Source organism: Hakea prostrata, chromosome 5, assembly GCF_041222555.1.
Source record: "Hakea prostrata isolate BN-2017 chromosome 5, UWA_Hpros_2, whole genome shotgun sequence".
In the NCBI taxonomy this organism is placed as follows: Eukaryota; Viridiplantae; Streptophyta; class Magnoliopsida; order Proteales; family Proteaceae; genus Hakea; species Hakea prostrata.
The window spans coordinates 15,009,122-15,027,474 of NC_142604.1; the positions used below are offsets into that span (position 1 = coordinate 15,009,122).

At 36.7% G+C, this 18,353-nt stretch overlaps 1 protein-coding gene across 2 annotated transcripts in view; it reads right to left on the reverse strand.

Moving 5' to 3' along the window:
- Positions 1–5,541: 5,541 nt before the first annotated feature.
- LOC149015372 (translation initiation factor 3 (IF-3) family protein) overlaps positions 5,542–18,353 on the reverse strand; it is a 32,812-nt gene continuing 20,000 nt past the window's right edge. Inside the window, exons 4-9 of one of the 2 annotated variants that reach the window (XM_089157085.1) lie at positions 16,255–16,353; positions 12,803–12,859; positions 11,551–11,619; positions 8,362–8,424; positions 6,332–7,821; positions 5,542–6,215 (exon numbers count right to left, since the gene is read on the reverse strand). In XM_089157085.1, the coding sequence (XP_089013211.1) occupies positions 6,349–7,821; positions 8,362–8,424; positions 11,551–11,619; positions 12,803–12,859; positions 16,255–16,353 (1,761 nt within the window). In that variant the 3' untranslated portion in view covers positions 5,542–6,215; positions 6,332–6,348. Of the gene's footprint in view, positions 7,822–8,361; positions 8,425–11,550; positions 11,620–12,802; positions 12,860–16,254; positions 16,354–18,353 lie in introns of both variants that reach the window. The other variant, XM_089157084.1, reaches the window with a different exon arrangement.

Genomic DNA, 18,353 nt, shown 5'->3' on the forward strand with positions numbered 1-18,353 from the left:
TCTGTGCTTTAAATAGTCGGGAGTCGTGGGAAGCAAAATGCAAGGTTATCGTATCGGTCCGGTTTAAAACGTATTCGTACCGTATCTGAGTATTGTATCTGATTAATGTATTTTAGTGTAATTCAATGTAGAGACGTATCAAATTGTATCATATTTGTTAGGTCAAATATGGATATGTATCTGCTAGTATTGTATGGTATCATGAGATACAATTAAACCTTGATCTAAAGCAAATCTAACGGCTGGTATACCGGCAGGAAACTTATCATGCCACACAACCGTCGATAGAGTCCAAGGATTCTGGTTCCATCCATCCCATAGGTTTGCAGTATAGTAGTAGAATCCTTCTGAAACACTAAGCTCAACCCTAGAGTGGCAAGTTAGTTGGTAAAATATCACCAACTAAGTAGGAGCTTAGAGTTTAAATCCAAAAAATGTCTACTTCAGTATAAATTTCGTTAATGTTATTATACCTAAAATGCCCATAACATGTACAGTACTTTAATTCTTTATTAAATATTTATATTTAAAAATATATATATATATATATAAAAAAATATTAACACAATATATTAAATAATATGAAAGGCACTATAGTCATTTCATATTTGAAATTTAAATACACTTAATGGCGGCTAACAGTGTTAGTTTGCTTGGAACTCACACGTAATATATTGCATCAAAGGAATCCAATATTAGTTTATGGTCTTCTCAAGAGACTCACACGTAAAAAAATTTAAAAATAAAAGGTTTTACTCCTTAAAGAATTAAATATAATGATTAGAAAAAATCATTTGAATTCTAAATTCTAAATTTACAAGTAAATTATTAAAAAAAAATTCAAATTGCTCCCAAATTCATTATCAAATTTGAAATTTGATAATGAATTATGTTATCTGTTATATTTTATTCTTGGGATAATTATTGTTGACCGTAGTATTTATATTTTAATTACTAATTAAACCTTGTTAATTATAAAATTGTTGTTGTTTATCCTAATTTCTAACGGTGTTAAGCGGCTGTTAAGATTGGATATGTAATTTTTATTTTTTGCATTTCATTAAGATCAAGGAATTAAAAGACAATACTACCCTCATTTATGAAAATTATAGTGAATGTCAATTTTACCCTTATATTCTTGTGATTTTAAATTTTAGACGGATTTGACCTCAAAACAAGGTCGTTACCAGTCCATTTTCTCTCTAAGGGCTTCTACCAAAAAAGATGCGGAAGGTGATGCAATTGATTCAAGTTAAAACTTGACAAGGTATGTGCAAGAAGAGAGCTCCAACCCAACAAAGCACCTAAGTCCACCAAGGGTTTATTTGGGTTTTATGATTTTCTTTTGTATTCTTCAATATTAGAAGACCAAATAATCATGAGTATGAAAAAAGGGGATGAAAATGTTGTAGATTCTCAGGGGAAATCAGATACAAGGAAGAGGACGTGGACAATCTTAACAATTCATGGAAAATATTAGTTCCTCACTTTAAGTTTATTTATTTTTATTTTTTTAATGGAAAAAACAAATTAGATACAATCTATTCATAGGAGAATTACTACTCAAAGACCCATCCATGAAGGGCTCTAGATTAGTCCTAACATGACTATCAGCTTTTTGGGCTTCCATATCTGCCACAATTACAAAATATTTTAACAAGTTGGAGATTAAAATGTAGAACAATTAACTTTTTTCATTTCTGAGACTATTTCTAGCAAGATTGTTGTAAAAGATAAGTCTCTGAATTCAAATCCAACATAACTAGCTCTATCCTCGATTGATCTTATCTCCAATTGATCAAGAAAAGTTTGAATTATAGTTAAAGTATCAACAAATGGTAGAGTTTGATTATAAACAAGTTGTAGTTCAAATTCAAATATTGGAATTGTAATTCATATAATATTAATATACAACTCCCACTCACTAATTTAATGTGGAAGAATTCTCTCTCAAACGAAATTCTAACTATTGTCAAATGTTGAAGAGGTCATGGTGTCTTCGATGGTTTTAGTATGAGAGCCATAATTCGTTCATCAATGCACCAAATTTGAGATAGAGAAAGGCGTTCCTCTTGTGCTAGGTCAAGTCCGGTGTTGATTACGACTAGAAGAACACCAATCAGATCTGTATCATCCACGCTTCCTGTTGCCATTTTTACTTATCCCCACGCTCCATCCAACTTTCTTTAGGGAGTCATTAGATACCCCTACACAAGATAAGATTGGTAAGTGAGGCATGGTTAAAATATAAGTTCCTCAATAGGATATCTGATACCCAAAAGCAAATTTTATTTAGGACACTAATTAGGTTGGGTTTTTGTTTATTAAACATGACATTGTTTCTTTCTAGCCATATGAAATAACAACTGATACTAAAACAAGAAGAAAACAAAAAAAAAAAAAACAAGTAGAGAGTTCTTTGTATAGCTATAAATCAGCTAGAAAAGAGGCGCAAAATTGTAGTAGAGAATCTATAGTTAAATGTTGTGTTTGGAATCCCAACGGTCATGCCGCCCAGATCCTCTTGATCCACTCGCAAGATAAGAAAGTATGCCATATAGTCTCTCCCTAATTTCAGCATAGTTCACACATAGTGTCCAAGTCCGACCATCGAGAAAGAATAGACTTAACTAGCAGTCCTGCATTCAATAGACGCCAAAAGAAATATATAAATTTTGGGTGGATGGGTAATTTCCAATGGAACTTCCACCAATGTTCGAAATTATCGCAATGATTGATTTTTTTGTCTCTACAATGCTCGTCCTGCCACCTTAGCAGAGAACTCGCCATTGGAAGAGACTTTAGATACCCACCTATCAACAAACGAAGTTAGTGAAATGCTAGAAAGAATGGAAAAATGAAGATTAAAAGTAAAAAGATACTCCTTGCTAAATTGGAGGTTTTTAACTATTTGAGACACTATGAGTTATGGTGCCCAACCTGGGACAACCTTGTATTTGTTCACAATGGATTTTCCTTCAGAGAGCCAAGTGTCAAACCATAACGAAGAGTTAGCCCCATTGTTGATGCTTTTGTGGACCATACCCTCCAACTGAGGGATGATACTAAAGAGGCTATACCAAGGCCAAGAACCTCTTCTTCTTTTTTTTCACTTTAAGGTGGTCTTAGGAAAATATCAGGCTTTAAGCATTAACGTCCACAAACTATGTGGATCATTGAGGAGTCACCACGCTTGTTTAAGGAGCAAGTTGAGTTTATATCCTCCAGTCTCTTAAACCCCAATCCTCCGGACTCTTTTGGAGGACAACATTTATCCTAGCTAATAATATTAAGATGCTTAGCTTTCAAAGGGTTGCCATGCCAAAAACATTGGCATAAAGAATCAATTTTCCTACAAAAAATCCAAGGAACCTTAGGCATTACATTTGACAAATCGGTAAGAATTGCAGCACCAATTTAATTAAAACTTCCCTCTTCCCTTCCAACTTAGGATAAGGCTAAAGCTTTCCATCCAACAAACTTTTTGCCAATTTTGCCTAATAACTGATTTAAGTTCTTACTCCAATTCATTAGTACCCAAGTACAAGGTTTCTTGTTTCATTTCCGAGATACCCAAGATCGATAAGATCCGATATTTTGTACAAGCCTCCACATTCCAGCTGAAATAGGCTCCACTTTTCTTAAAATAATTTTTTTGTCCTGTAACATCAGAGAATAGCTCCAATGCCGCCTTAATCGCAAGAATATCATCAACTTTCGCTCGACAGAAGAGGAATGTGTCATCCGCAAAGAAAAAGATGTGAGATCTTAGGAGCAAATGGTGCAATTTTAATTCCCTTAAACAAATTCAACTATCTATTTTCCTCTAACATTTTTGAAAGAATTTCCATAATAAGAAGGAAGAGTTAGGGGCTCAGGGTACAACCCTGACGCAGACCACAAGATCTCGAAAACCATTCAAAACGGGCATCCGTTTAATTTGACAGAAAAGGTAGCAAAGCTAATAATCTTGAATCATATTGCACCATTGTTGATTAAAACCTAGAAAAGAGAAAATGCCAGAGATTACCTTCCACTCAATTCTGTCGTAAGCCATAGACATATCCAACTTGAGAGTCACAAAGCCTTGTTTTCTTCATATAGAAGAAAATTTCATGTGCAAGGAAAACCTTATCAGTAATTTGTCTTTTCAAAACAAAGGCTCTTTGAAGGGGGAGATAAACTCCACCAAAAGAGGTTTGAGTCCAAGCGCAAGAATTTTTGTTAAAATCTTGTAAGAAACATTATAGAGGCTAATAGAACGAAAGTCAGCCACACTATTGGCATTGTTCTTTTTAGGATAAAACATAACAGGGCATGGTTAATCTTGGAGGGTAGGCAGATGACACTAAAAAAAGAAGTCACAAAAGTAGAAAGGTCAGCAGAAATCATCAGCCAATGTTTCTAGCAAAAGTCATCTGCCAATGTTTCTGGCAAAAGAAAGCATGGAACCCGTCACAGCTATGGCCTTATAAGGATCAAAGGAGAATAAAACCCTTTTAATTACTTCCAAGGAAGGCACATTAGAAATCCCCACTAGCAAAGAAACATTATCTAACAGTGAGAATAGGGATTTAATAAAAGAAGGGTCCAAAGGGTTGGAAGAAGTGAAGAGCTTTTGCATGTGGCAAGCAAAAGCCTGGCATCTTTGAATTCTATTAAATCACTTCTTTCCCTTATTGAGAATCTAGAGTCATCCACTTTTCTATTTTTTTTGCTTAATGGAAAGAAGAAAAAAATCAAACGCTAATTTTTTTTCATAGGTAAAGGATAATATTGTAACTTGACAAAAGGGTGAGTAAATCAAGAGAAAACTTTAAGGTCATTTCAGGATTTTTGAAAATAAAGAAATTGCCACATCATCATTTAACTAGTAAAGCTTGATGGCAGGGCGCCCTAGTAATTGTGGATAAAGTTAAAGGTTGGATTAATAATTTAAATAAATATAAAAAATAAAATAATAATTAAGAGTTAAGACATAATACAGGGACAACAATAATTATCCCTTTATCTTTCTTTTAGCAAATAAAAAAAAATTTAAACAAAGTTATAAAGTAAGTCTTTTTTTTTTTTTTTTGCCAACCCCAGTTTCCAAAGCCTTGCCCTGACTAATCCGGTGTGCTACCCGCCCGGGTCGCACACCTAGCTGGTGGGTGAGTCTCCCAACAGGAATTTTTTGCATCCACAAGATTTCGATACCAAAACTTTGCTTATGCGGACCAAATTGCTTACCACTTGGACCAACCCCCGTTGGTCATAAAATAAGTCTTTTACAAATATAATATAGTATTGCAATTGAAAATTTCTCAAACTACATGCAAAGGATTTAAGGAAATACAAGTCATTAAAAATAATTTAGAAATTATGAAATTATATAACAATGACTTAACCAAATTTGTACAATTCTACAAATTTAAGAGACATTTTAAGGCGTCTCTACCATTTTGATACATCTTGACATATCTAAGTCTTTCTCGCTATTTATTTTGAAGTGTGTCTGAAATTTTCCATTTTCGTTTTTACATGGCAACAAGGGAAGCCTATAATTACACCCCAACAAATAGAGGACGCCTTTAGGCCATTTATATATCTAATAATGTCTCTTTAACTACTTAATTCATTCAACTTTTCACACCCCTCACTCAAGTTACTAGGGACCATGACTCTCTGTAGTGGATTGCCTAGCTCGGTAGGCCTTGCTGATCTTTTTTTTGGCAAAAACAAAATAACAACGATTATATTAAACGAAAGATTTTAGGTCACAGGACCTATACAAACGAGAATCTACAAAAAACAAAGGTGATATACCCCACCAGAATCTATCTAGAGGTAACCTGCAAGTACCTTTAGCAAGGATATCAGGACAAAGGTGGCCTTGCTGATTGAGTATACAACAATATGGTCACCCTCCACTCCCTGGCTTAGTGATTGTATCCACTGCCCTGGCTTCTTCCTCTCAATAAATTTGTTTTGCACTAAAAAAAGAACTTCTCACAAGACGACAATAGTAAGAAAAAAATAGAATATAATAAACGTAATAATAATAATATTTGTTCTTTTATTTCTGGAACGTTTCCTTGCCCCAATCATGGTGGAGTCATCTGGAGATTTTGCATCCTCATGGGGGAAAATAACGGCAGCCGTGTATAAACACAACATAACAAAATGAAAATTTGCTGTAGAATCATCAGAAAACTTCTGCAGCTCTTGAAACCCTACCACACATTGGCATGCAGTGATAACTTTAGAAAGTATACTTATGACATTTTCTCAACTAAGGGACATGCACCGCGAACACTGATATACTACATAATAAATAGACCCAACTTACCAATTTTGCAATTGAGATCATCTTTCCGCTCTAATTTCAGTATCAGAAACCCTACTGTTGTTCACACTGGGTCCCTCCTTGCTGAATACTCCCCATCCCCCTGGTCTGGACGTACTGGCATCCGACCTTTGCCTGTTCTCAACATTTGATGTGGGTGGCTTAAGATCAGGAGGATTCTCACTTAAATGTTTACTCTTTCTGGGATCTACCTTGACATCCATTCCTGCATTCTCCTTCCGAGGTGTAGTAGGCTCTGAAGTACTAAAAATGCCATAACCTGGTGCTGGGGAAGTTGGTGAACAAGGTTGAGAAGAACCATGCTTTTGAGCCGCATCTGTGGATGGATGCTGCACATTTTTTGATGAGGCATTAATTCCAAATTGCTTCTGTTCTGATGGAGAATTATTCCAAATTGGTTGTTGCTGCCTGCCTTGATTTCCATGAATTGTAAATTGTGGCCCTACTCCCCCCGGCTCAGTATGTTTTTGAGTCTCATCTGTGGACGGATGCTGCACATTTTTTGATGAGGCATCAATTCCAAATTGCTTCTGTTCTGATGGAGAATTATTCAAAATTGGTTGTTGCTGCCTGCCTTGATTTCCTTGGCTTGTAAATTGTAGCCCAACTCTCCTCAGGTCAGTATGTTTTTGAGTCTCATCTGTGGAAGGAAATTTCTCTTTTCTGAATGAGCCATTAATTCCAAATTGTTTATGTTCTGCTGTCGGAGAAATATCTGAAACTGTCTGTCGCTGCCATCCATGATTTCCTTGATTTGGAACCTGTGACCCTACCCTCCCAATGTCCACTACACCTGAACCCCTGGTAACATTGCTATTTTGACCCAGAGAAGAAGTAAATGATCCAGAGAACAGGTGACTCTCAGGGGAGGAACTCTTTATTGAGTTTGGCTGGAGCCTGCTCACAGGATTGCTGCTTCTGCACCCACTCTCACCACCAAGCAAAGGCTCAGGAGATCTAATGGTTCCAGGTACAGGTTTGGGGTGCAAGGCTGCAGCATCAACATTTTCTTGTTGGGCGGTAGTTACAGCTGCACCATCCATTGTTCCATCAGCAGCACTTAAACCAACCCCATTCTGGTTATTGTCAAAATCAAACACTTTTTCAAACTCATCACCATCATCAAAAAGTGACCAAGCTGTGTTGTTTGCTTCATTATCTCGATCAGCTGTGTTAATTGGACTGTCTGCAGACGAGTCTGCTTCATCAATAAAGAATTTATCCTCAGTTTCTAGACCAGATTCAGAGGACTCATCCTCAATGAGCTCAGCACTTGGAATAGAACCAGCACTGTTGAGGGTTGCTGGCACTATAGTTGCCTCTGGAACCACATTGCCAGTTGTTCCCACAGTATTGGTAGCTTTTTTGCTGGAGCCTTTTTTTGAGGGGCCAAATTTGATATGCCTGACTATAACATATGCCTGCCTTCTTTCCACACGTGGTCCACTTTCCACAAAGGCAAACTCTTCTATCTGCAAAAATAATTTTTCAGTCAAGCTGAATCAGTTACTTGTAATTGGAAAAAAGGTTCATGGACCAAATGTTGCCATTCACATAACAGTTGCCTTTTACCAAACAGAAATTGGCATGCAGTCCATGTTATGGACGAACCACCTCTGTAGGTGTATACTGTAAGGTTCACAACTTCATGTCAACCCTATAATCCTCTTGTATTGTGTTTGGCCCCAAGGATGAAAGCCAAAAGGGTAACTTGACACAGTCAAGAGTAACAAGTATCTCACGCATAGCTAAATACCTCCCATGCTGTGTCAGATACTTGTTACTGTGCGTCTGTGACAGCGTGATGTCACAAATATGTGGAATTTCTTGGCCCACCACCTATTCTTCCATGCGTCAGACAATGGAGAGTCCCACAATCATCAAAATTTGTTATCTAGAAAACCAATCTTAGTGAATTGGGGGATCTGGAGACAAATGGATGATGAAGAGCAGCAGCTTTTGCTTGCAAGGTATACAACAAGAATATAAACATCATAAGGGAAGGAAGGTACCAAAGCTGATAGACGAGCTAATAGTCCCCCCAAATCTTGGTCTTCTGTGCCCATGGCCATACACTGTAGAAAAATCAACAAGCACCAGTTATGTCTGACATATTTAACATTTGACGGTGAACAAATATAGGCTGAGAACATTAATTTCTAAAAAGAAAAAAGTAAGATGTCATCTTAAAATATGATGCTAGACATACTACTCCCCTTTTTTACAAAAAGAGCTGTCAATACTATGTTAGGAATTAGAGGAGGGAAATGACTAGGGGTGCAAGTTTGGCCCTACTGGGCTTGACTCGCCTTGAGCCCCAATAGGGCCTAGGCTCAAGATTTTGGCTTTGAGGGCGGGTCAACACCAAAATATTCTGACCCTGAATTAGGGCCAAGGGCAAGTCTGGGATTAGTGTTTGTCCTGCCGGCCCAACCCGTCCCTAATTTTCACCCTAATCATGATCCTGATTTTTGTGGTCAAGGGAATAATATAGATTTAAGTTGTTTTTACAAAATGGAGTTTGAGTTGTTTTATATTTTTATGCATTTTATTATCAGTTTGTTTGAGATACTTTGATTTTTTATATCAGATTTAATAGCATTCTAAAAAATCTATTGCTTTTTATTTTTTTATATCAGATAATTCAAATTTAACAACAGATTAGATTATAAGAATTTATTTTTTTATTATTTATATAATTGAGATGTTATTGATATCAAATTTTATCAATGATATTGAAAAGCTTGGAAGTTATGTTTAATATTAATATTATATATGTATATTTATTTTTTTTAATATCAAACAGTTTAGATTGAACAAAAGGTTAGATTATGGAAGTTCTATTTTTCTATTGTACATCCAGTTAAGATATATTTGATTTAATAATAATAGCTTCTAATTTTTTTCTTTGATTTTTTATTTTAAAATTAATAAGAGTATGGATTTTGGAGGTGTCATTGTTCGATTTAGCATCTCATTTTCAACTTAGTTAACATAATGTTCATACTAGAGTTGCTAGGGCTAGGGTCAGGGCCAATCAAGGATAGGGACAGGGACAGGGACAGGGCCAACTCGTCCCAATTCCAACCCAATTAGGGCCAATCAAGGCGGGACAGGAAGGGTCAAGGACAGGGATTTTAGGCCTTGAATTAGAGTCAGGGGAGGAATGAACTTACCAATAAGGATTTAGGGCTGGGATTGGGTTTTAAAAAGCCCGGCCCAGCCTCTCCCTGTTGCAGTCCTTGGGCCCTCCATGCTATTATAACATAGACACATGGTAAAAGGAACCAGTAAATTTTAGTCCAGCAAGCCCCTTTACTAACAATCATTTTAATGACCTTTTCAACATTTGTGGATCCTCTGTTTTAGCTTACTTTCCTCAAACCAACAACTTGAATTATAGAAAACAACTTGACATAATTCTATAATTCTATAATTCTATAATTCTATTGATAATTCTACTAATTTGTTAGCTCTGGAACTTCGCTGGCCAACTTTGTTCATCCATTCCTCTAATAAAGCCTCACTGGTATGAAGAGGGGCAGGGCTGAGAAGTTCTACTCCAGCCTTGGAGAAATCAACCATCATCCATATATACAGTCAGAAACTTGAAATACTCTCATGGTTTAATTTGGGATGTAATATTTCCTTATATAGTTGTTTCACCCTATATGTGTAAAGGTTGGATAGCTTTGTTTGAATAGGACTTCTCTTAGTTTGGATAGAATTTTTAGTCACAAGGGACAACTAATTAGTTACGTAAATATTATAGTTTAGGTCACATAGGAAACCTATTCCTACTTTGGATAGAGTTTCCTATTTTCCTACTTGAGTATCTATATAAAGATCCTAAGGCTTCATAAGCCCCATACTTTTCAAAGTTCCATTATGCACCCATATGTTTTGTGAGATCCAAAATGGAATTGAGAAGCAATGCAACACAAGGTAAGAGTTGATGAGGTTTCAGTCGAGCTCTGGGTGAGATGCTTGGTTCATATCCATTAGTCTTTCTTCCATTCTTTTCTCAAACTATATATTATCAAGCAGGTGAGTACTTCAATGTTTGTTCAGTTTCTTTCACGGATTTTCCATTGTCTGTTGAGGACATCTAGTTTCTCAAATCTGATTTACCCCACAACAAGGTTTTGTTTTGACGATACTTACGATAACAACATCGAATACTTACAGCACATTTTTAAGTGTCCTTCTAACACACAGATTCTTACGTTCTTAAAGCCACAGATATTAGGTATTGGATTTTTGGTTACCGGTTTCCATCACTGTTTTGAAGTCTTCAACAAGAATATTATCGTGTGGTTAAATCACAGCTTTGTTACTGCTGTTCTTACAGCTATTTACTTCTGTACACTGCTCTCAGAAAAATCATACTTTGCCATTGATTTTTGGTTTTAGAACAGTCTTAGTCCAACTAGGATACTTTTTCATTCAAAAGAAAAAACTAGGATTCTTCTATAATTTTAAATTTGGCCATTGGATCAGTTCCAGAGAGAGAGTGATATTTTGTTTTCTTAGTAGAATTGAGTTTTCAATTAAATAATAAGTGAAATTCCAAAATTCTGTGTTGTGTAGCCTGACTCATGCAATCATAAATCCCTCCCCCAACTCCCCTCACCCTATCATTCAGGAGGTGGGGGTCTGGCATTTAACTCAAGGTCCAAAAGTTGGCTGGGCTGCTCCTCCTAACTTTTCTTCCCCAAAAACAAAATGAAAAATCTTAGGGATTGGTAAGGTTTGGATTTTCCTCGTCTCAAATTTCCGCAACAAATTGAATCATTTACCTCCCACATAATGATGAAGTACAAAACACAACCCCCCCCCCCCCCCCCAAAAAAAAAAAAAAAAAAAAACCCCAATGGAAGAACAAAACAGGCAATGCATGCCACTGAACCCCCACAGTGGTCCATGCACTTTTTTAGTAGTCCCAGGATTTCCAATGCTCTGTTTCAGCACTAGGCAAATTCTGTCAAGACTTTAAAACGTAAGCAGGGAACTTGGGTAGACCTGTCCAACAAATTTCAGTCCCCACATGCTACATGGAACAATAAGATGAGCTAACCAACCAAGCATTGCCACTCAAATTAATAAAGTAATTTATATTTTTAATGATTGCTATTTGACATGCCTAAACATCAACATATGATCAGACAAAATTTAGCGAATAGACAAGGAAAATGAAGTACCCTAACACGATATCCCTTTTCCATTAACCTTTTCACCATGTCTGCTTTCATCTGAAGGTCTTTTTGTTCCTGAAAGCAAAAGTGGTTAATTCCAATATCAGAAAAAACTGTAAATAGCATCATAGCTTGCAGTCAGCATCTACCATAATCAGAACTTGTCAAAAGTGTGGACAAGCCCCTCACAGCTTTGCATGATTCCTTCAGATAAAAAAAAATCATGAGGATGATCAGAAATATCCGAATTCTGAACAAGATGCTGGGGTTTCAGTTAGCCTCTCTTATTATCTAGTCAGATTCCTAAGCATATTAGAAACAGAAAGAGTAACTGCTCCCGTGAAAGTTTCAGAAAATGTTTGTGTCACTCTAACTAGGTTCTGGGTACAGATGAGAGGTCACATAGGAGATATGCATTATATTATATTCAAGTCTAGACACAAGTGTCCAATATAGTGAGCAAATTTTACATTTTAACCCACATCATTTGTAGACGAGGAGGGAGAGACACGTGGGATGCAGCTCTTCCCCTCAGCTTGCTGCTTTATTGAACGCTGGAGAAAATCCGGATCTGGGAATATCCTAGATCTGATTATATTTCAGTCTTTCAAATACAGAAACTCAGAAAGAATTCCATAACAAAAATAGAATCTATTCTACCTGAATATTACAAGAAAAAGGAAACAAATAAAATAGAAACAATAGAAAACACATGTGAAAGAGAAAATGCCAGTTCCCATTGAGCCGAAGAAAATGCTGGTCAACCCCCACCCCAGGTGCCTTTTAATGGGCCCAGCTAATTGATCTGGAAAACAAATTGGGCAATTTCATATTAGATTTGCGGCAACAAAATCATATGCGAGACTGCCCGGGGCCAACCAATTATAACATACAGTTGAAGAGCACAAACTGGTCAAAAATTGTGGGTCATAACCCATACACACCTACAGCTATGACCTGAACTTGTTTAAAACTCCCCCTAAAGCTGAAGCATATAATTTTCCCATGTTCAGCTTGCAACAGCCACTTTTGTAGGCAGGACCAAACGAAGGCTGGGTAAGATCACCAAGCTGCTCTCCAAAAGCCAAACTCTATCTTACAAAAAGTTATTTAGGTCATATGAACAATGCAATGAATGCATGCCCACATGACATTTTGCACATTATTGGAAGAAAAAAAAATTCCGGTCAGCACATTTTTTTACTGGAATTAACCATCGCAGAATGACAAATAACAGAGTGCATCAGAAAGAACTTACAGTTTTTCCTGAAAAGCGTACTTCTTTACAATCTCCTTTGCGCAGAGTCACCTCGGACTGCATAAGAAAATAATTTAAAATTTGACAAGCCTTCCAGAATGGAATTTCAATAATTACATGTAATATCAAAGTCGGCATGAAACAATGTGCATATTACAGATAAATTTCTTATTGTGGAAAACACAAAGTTAGAGACATCTAGAACTGAAACTTTAGTCCTCACCATGGTAAATTAATTCAGATGTCCAACTCTGGTGCAAGTTGACAAGGACGTGTGTCTTCAACCATGGACATTAGGTTAAAGGACTACAGTGAATTAGTTCCAACAAACAAAGGGATGCGGGCTTGTCCTATACACAAATAAAGAGTCTTTACAAACCCCAAGAAGCAAACAAGCTAAATGTCAACTAAGTTACAATGTCTCCTTGATATCATAGTCACCACCCACACATTATTCTCCCACTTCTTATCCCCATGAATCTTTTTCCATTGTTCTTTAATCTTTAGGCTCAAAAGTTCCAGTCCTCAAAATTATAATTATTATTTCTAATTGTATTTTTACTTATATTTATAATTTATTTGGGGGCACCCTTTTTTTTTGTTTGGGGGGGGGGGGGGGGGGGAGTACATCTGTATGTGTTCCATTTGGCTATAGCTATTTTTCTAACATTTCTATTTTTTGAAATAGTCCTTGCATTCTCATCTAGTTTGTTTTTACATGGTAGAATAAATTAAATCTAGACAAGGACTCCATGTTGAAGGGTCTTTATAAGATGGGAGGTAAAGGATTAAACTCCATGAAATAACTAAATTAAATTCCAAAGGAAGTCAACCCTGAGCTCAAAAAAACAAAAATTGGATTTTAAATGTTAGGTGAAATTTCCAACTTTCTAAAGGTCTTCTGAAAAAAAAAATTCAATCTTGATATGGTAAAAATCTCTTAATAACAAAAGTACGGTAAAATATGCATTTGTTTTGGTATCTAAAAAATATTTTCACTCAAAAGTAATATTGACAGCATTTGTGTACACCAAATAAGGTTTGACCAAAATGTAACTCCTTCAATAAATAAGATTCAAACAATCCTGAATTTCTTGTAATGTTGGCTTAGAAAAGTCTAATGGAAAAATATAATTATTTGAACGGTCAAATTTCTTAGAGATGAATATATTAATATGCTATTTTAATGTGATATAATAAACATAATTTGTGCATTTGGTTATTTTATGAATACCTCTAAAATTTATTCAGCATATATGCAGAATTAAATAATTTTTAGTATGCAATTTGTGCAGAATAAAGTGGTTATATTAAAAACAACGAACACCGAAACACTTTATTTGCCCTGGCAGGCAAGGCCTTATGGCCACTCTATTGCCAAGGTGTTCAAGAAGACCCTTAAACATCATCCTTGCTGTGACGCCCTGGTAACTATGGATTCAACTACTATGAAACTAAGCCTTGTCTGACGATGTGGCGGTTGTAGTTGGTCTGATGGAGCATCAGTATAGAACTCATGGGCTAGCTTTCTTTTTCATGCAGGAGAAAACTAATGCAGAAAAATCACCAAGGAGCTTATTTAATTGAGAATAATCATAGGGCTGGGTTATGTATGCATTGGGATTTTTAGCCATTGATTTACTTCCATTATTTTTGGCCAACTAACAAGCTAAAATATGGGTAAAGAATAGGACAAAGGATTTTGATGCCAATCCAGCTCCTATTTAGAACCCTCAGACTTGCTGCCTACCCCTTAGAAGCTCAGTGAAGCTCCAAGGCTTGATTCTCAGCAGCTCTTCAAGTCATTATTGTTTTTGCATACTTGCACAATACTGCAGAGGAAATCAAGTGAAGTTCACCAGATACAAAGTAAGGCAAGGTGTCTATAACCTCCCACCAGGACCTACTCCCCACCCTAGAGTAGTTAGATAGGGAAGCAAAATTAATCCTTGTTCATACACGGGCTTCTCTGGTATGAAATGAGCCACTTCAAATAAGTTCATTGCCCTGGCCCAGAATACGATTAATTTGCCATGAGTTACATGAGCCCGAGTAATTTACCGTTGGCAATTTAGGAATTCTACACATCGTTACATCAGGGGCAGAAGGTTATTTTAGGATTTTGTCTCTTATTTGAAGTCCACTTTATGTTTCAGCTTTCATCCTTCAAGGCAGCCTATAATTTGGCTAAGCCCAGCAGTGTAGGATCCCAGAACATTCCTGTTCTAGTCTAAGTCTATTTTCAAGTTTTAATATCAATAGCGCTTCATTTGTTTTATTATAATTAGGAACCCAAATCAGCTCCCCTCCCCACAACCAACTCCCCCCCCCCCCAAACCCACCCAAAAAAAAAACCCCAAAAGATAAGAAGCTAGAGGAGGCTAAAGCTGATTAATCGGTTATTTCCTTCAAGCTTTTGCTTACTTGAGTAAGTTTACTACCACAATGCTGGTTTATGTGAATAAAGGAAAATATCTCCTAGGGTTCATGGTAAGATCGAAGCACCTCCTCCACAGCAACTACAGGGCTCCATCATCCGAGGAATCTTGAAGCCTACACCTCCATCCTGTATAATATCGCCTTATTTTTTTCCCCAGCTCCTTGAATTCTCAAACTCAACAAAACCCCCAAAGTTCAGGATCTGATCTACACCAAAATTTCGGGCACATAATCTCTTCAAACCTGGTGATTTTCCATCCACGTAAAAGACACTCCATGGAAATAATTAATAAGTCTTATGGGCGTCTTGTCCATGGTAATATACACTCAAAGGAGATTTGAAGGTCTGAAGTTAAAAGATCAACTTTGGTTCCACCATTGAAAATACAATGACAAAAGCCTTAGAACTATGGACCATGAAATGAAGATAGAACTTGACACCTGAAATATGGTGATCCAAGAAGAACGCTTTCCATGCAACAATTACTTTGACAAGATGAATTATGCATGTAGCCCAATGAAAGACACAAAAAGAAGCTTATCTCGAAGGAACTTCAAGTGGCAATTTCCCCCAAAATCTATGAAATTCTTGTCTGCAGAACAAACAGACTTTGGGCATTGTAAGAAGGTTTATGAACCAAAAGTAGCATGTTGAAATAGTTAGGCTTTATATTAGGGGATGGGGACTATTACATGTACCACAGGGAGCATCAAACCAGTGACCTCTTCACTAAGAGGTGCCATTCACTACCGATTCAGCAACCCTTCAAAGCCAACGAAGGCTCCAATATTAAATAGACATAGAACTAAAACTTTAGTATGTTACAAATCTTAAAAAGTTTAATAGGAAAGCAATATGTTTGATAGCTTAGGAATATTCAACTTGTCTACATTCTAAGTTGAGAATGAAAATCACCAGAGAAAAAGGGGGGGGACGCTACATGAATAAGTAGTTCACACCACAGGGTTCAAAGTGTTTAACATAATGGCATCAAACACAAAAACTACATTACCTTGGCTTTTGAACGTTCTTTTTCTTTTACTTGTTTTTTGTACTTCTCTCTGTGGTAGTCAATAATTTTACAGACAGGTGGATTTGCATCCCTTTGAACCTGCAAAATAAAACATCAGATATCATTGGACCCCATGGAAGGATTCAAACAAAAAGCTATTAAAACAGCATATAGTGGTCAGAACTGAAACTAAAGACATTAAACCTAAAATTTTCAAGCTTTTCAGTACACAAGCAAAGAAAACTGAATAATTTAAAATGCTATAATATTACCCAATGGACTGTGAAAATTAAGTCCTCATATGAGGGTAATTAGGGTAAAAAATCAACTAGGTTATACATGAAGGAACGCACACTATTCTTCAACATTAGAAAACAAATACTTCTAATCAACTGCAAGATTGCAGGCTTGGGTGCAGTGTGCTTGTGAATTGTCAGCTTATGGGTGCCCAAGATTATCCCTACTGTGATGGCTGATGGATGGACTGGTCCTACCAGACAGTCCATCATTAATTTCATGCTGAGCTGCAATGGAAAGACATACTTCCTTAAGTCAGTGGATGCCTCAGATAAAATCAAAGATGTTGACTACCTTTACAAGCTTCTAAGGCAGGTGGTACTCAAAGTAGGGCCAAGCAATGTTGTTCAAATTATCATAGATAATGGTGCTAACTTCAAAAAAGCTGGTGAAATGTTGATGAAGAAGAAGAGCAGCAGGATCCACCTCTTTTGAACACCATGTGCAGCACACTCGATTGATCTTATGCTGTGAAGGGCTTGGGGAAGAGAAAGCCAATCAATGTTGTGTTGACAAGGCTAGAAGGTCAGTAATTTTGCCAACGCAGAGCTGTTCTAGTGGTGAAACCAACACCTCTTAGTGAAGAGGTCGTGGGTTCAACTCGGCTTAATAAAGCCCCTTTGTACCAAAAACAAAAAAAGAAGGTGAATAATTTTATTTACAACCATGGTTATGTGCTGAAGATGATGAGGAACTACTGTAAGGTTGATCTAGTCAGACCTAGATTGACTAGATTCGCCACCAACTATGTAGCTCTGAAAAGCTTCCAGAAGAAAGTGGTGGGTCTACAACACATGTTTGCAAGTAAGGAGCAGTTTAATTGGCGTGGATCTAACCATTCTGATGCAGTAGTAGTCCAACAAACCATTGTTGATATTCTCTTTGGAGGCAGCTGAACAGGATAGTGGGCATTTTAGAGCCTATTGTGTTTGTTTTAAGGATGGTGGATTCAATGCACCACATACATGCTGCCCTCTAGCAAATGAAAGAGTTGGTTAGAGCTGCTACCCCTGGCTCCTTTAAACCCTATGAGAGGATCATCAATAATAGATGGGAGATGCACTTGATGCATCCTTTGCACTCGGCAGGTGAGTCACGTTTAAGTCTTTAAGTTTTTGTTGTATACTTTAATTTACATTATGATGCAGAATTAAAGACGTATTTAAGGAAGAAAAACCCATTGGGTTAGGCCCATCAAAGGCCTAAAGCTATCACCTGATCAGCCCATGGCTTTCATGTGCTAGGATTGTTTTAGTGAGTTAAAGTTAGCCCACATATGTTGAACTTCATAGTCTAGACCTAAGCCCAAGTCTAATTTTTGGAAAGTCAATAAAAGGGGCCGTGGTTTGAAAATAAAAGAACTCATTGTCAAAGGAGTTTTTCTTTGTCAAGAGTTAGGTAGTAGTTGAGTTATTAATAGGTAGATGGTGTTAGTTAGTGGTTGGATGTTACCAGTAATGTTTATGTCTCTTTAGAATGTTATATAAAGAGACTTATGTAAGAGCTGAAGACACAACTCATCAATTGAATTCAAATTGTTTTGTTAGTATTCCTTCCCTATGGAAAGTCTTCGTGTTTGATCAAGGTAGGTTGGTGTTCGATCCAATCGATCCACCTTGCGATGTGAAGCCGGGTGTTACATTGTTATTTTCAATTCTCTCATATTGTCCTTTCAATTTCTTCATCATAGTACTACCCCTATTTTGAAGATCTATTCAGCCCGTATTGTTATGCTATTATCCTTATAATACCACTCTAGTTTCAATCCTCTTTCACATCTAAATTGTGTTTCATCTGAAGTC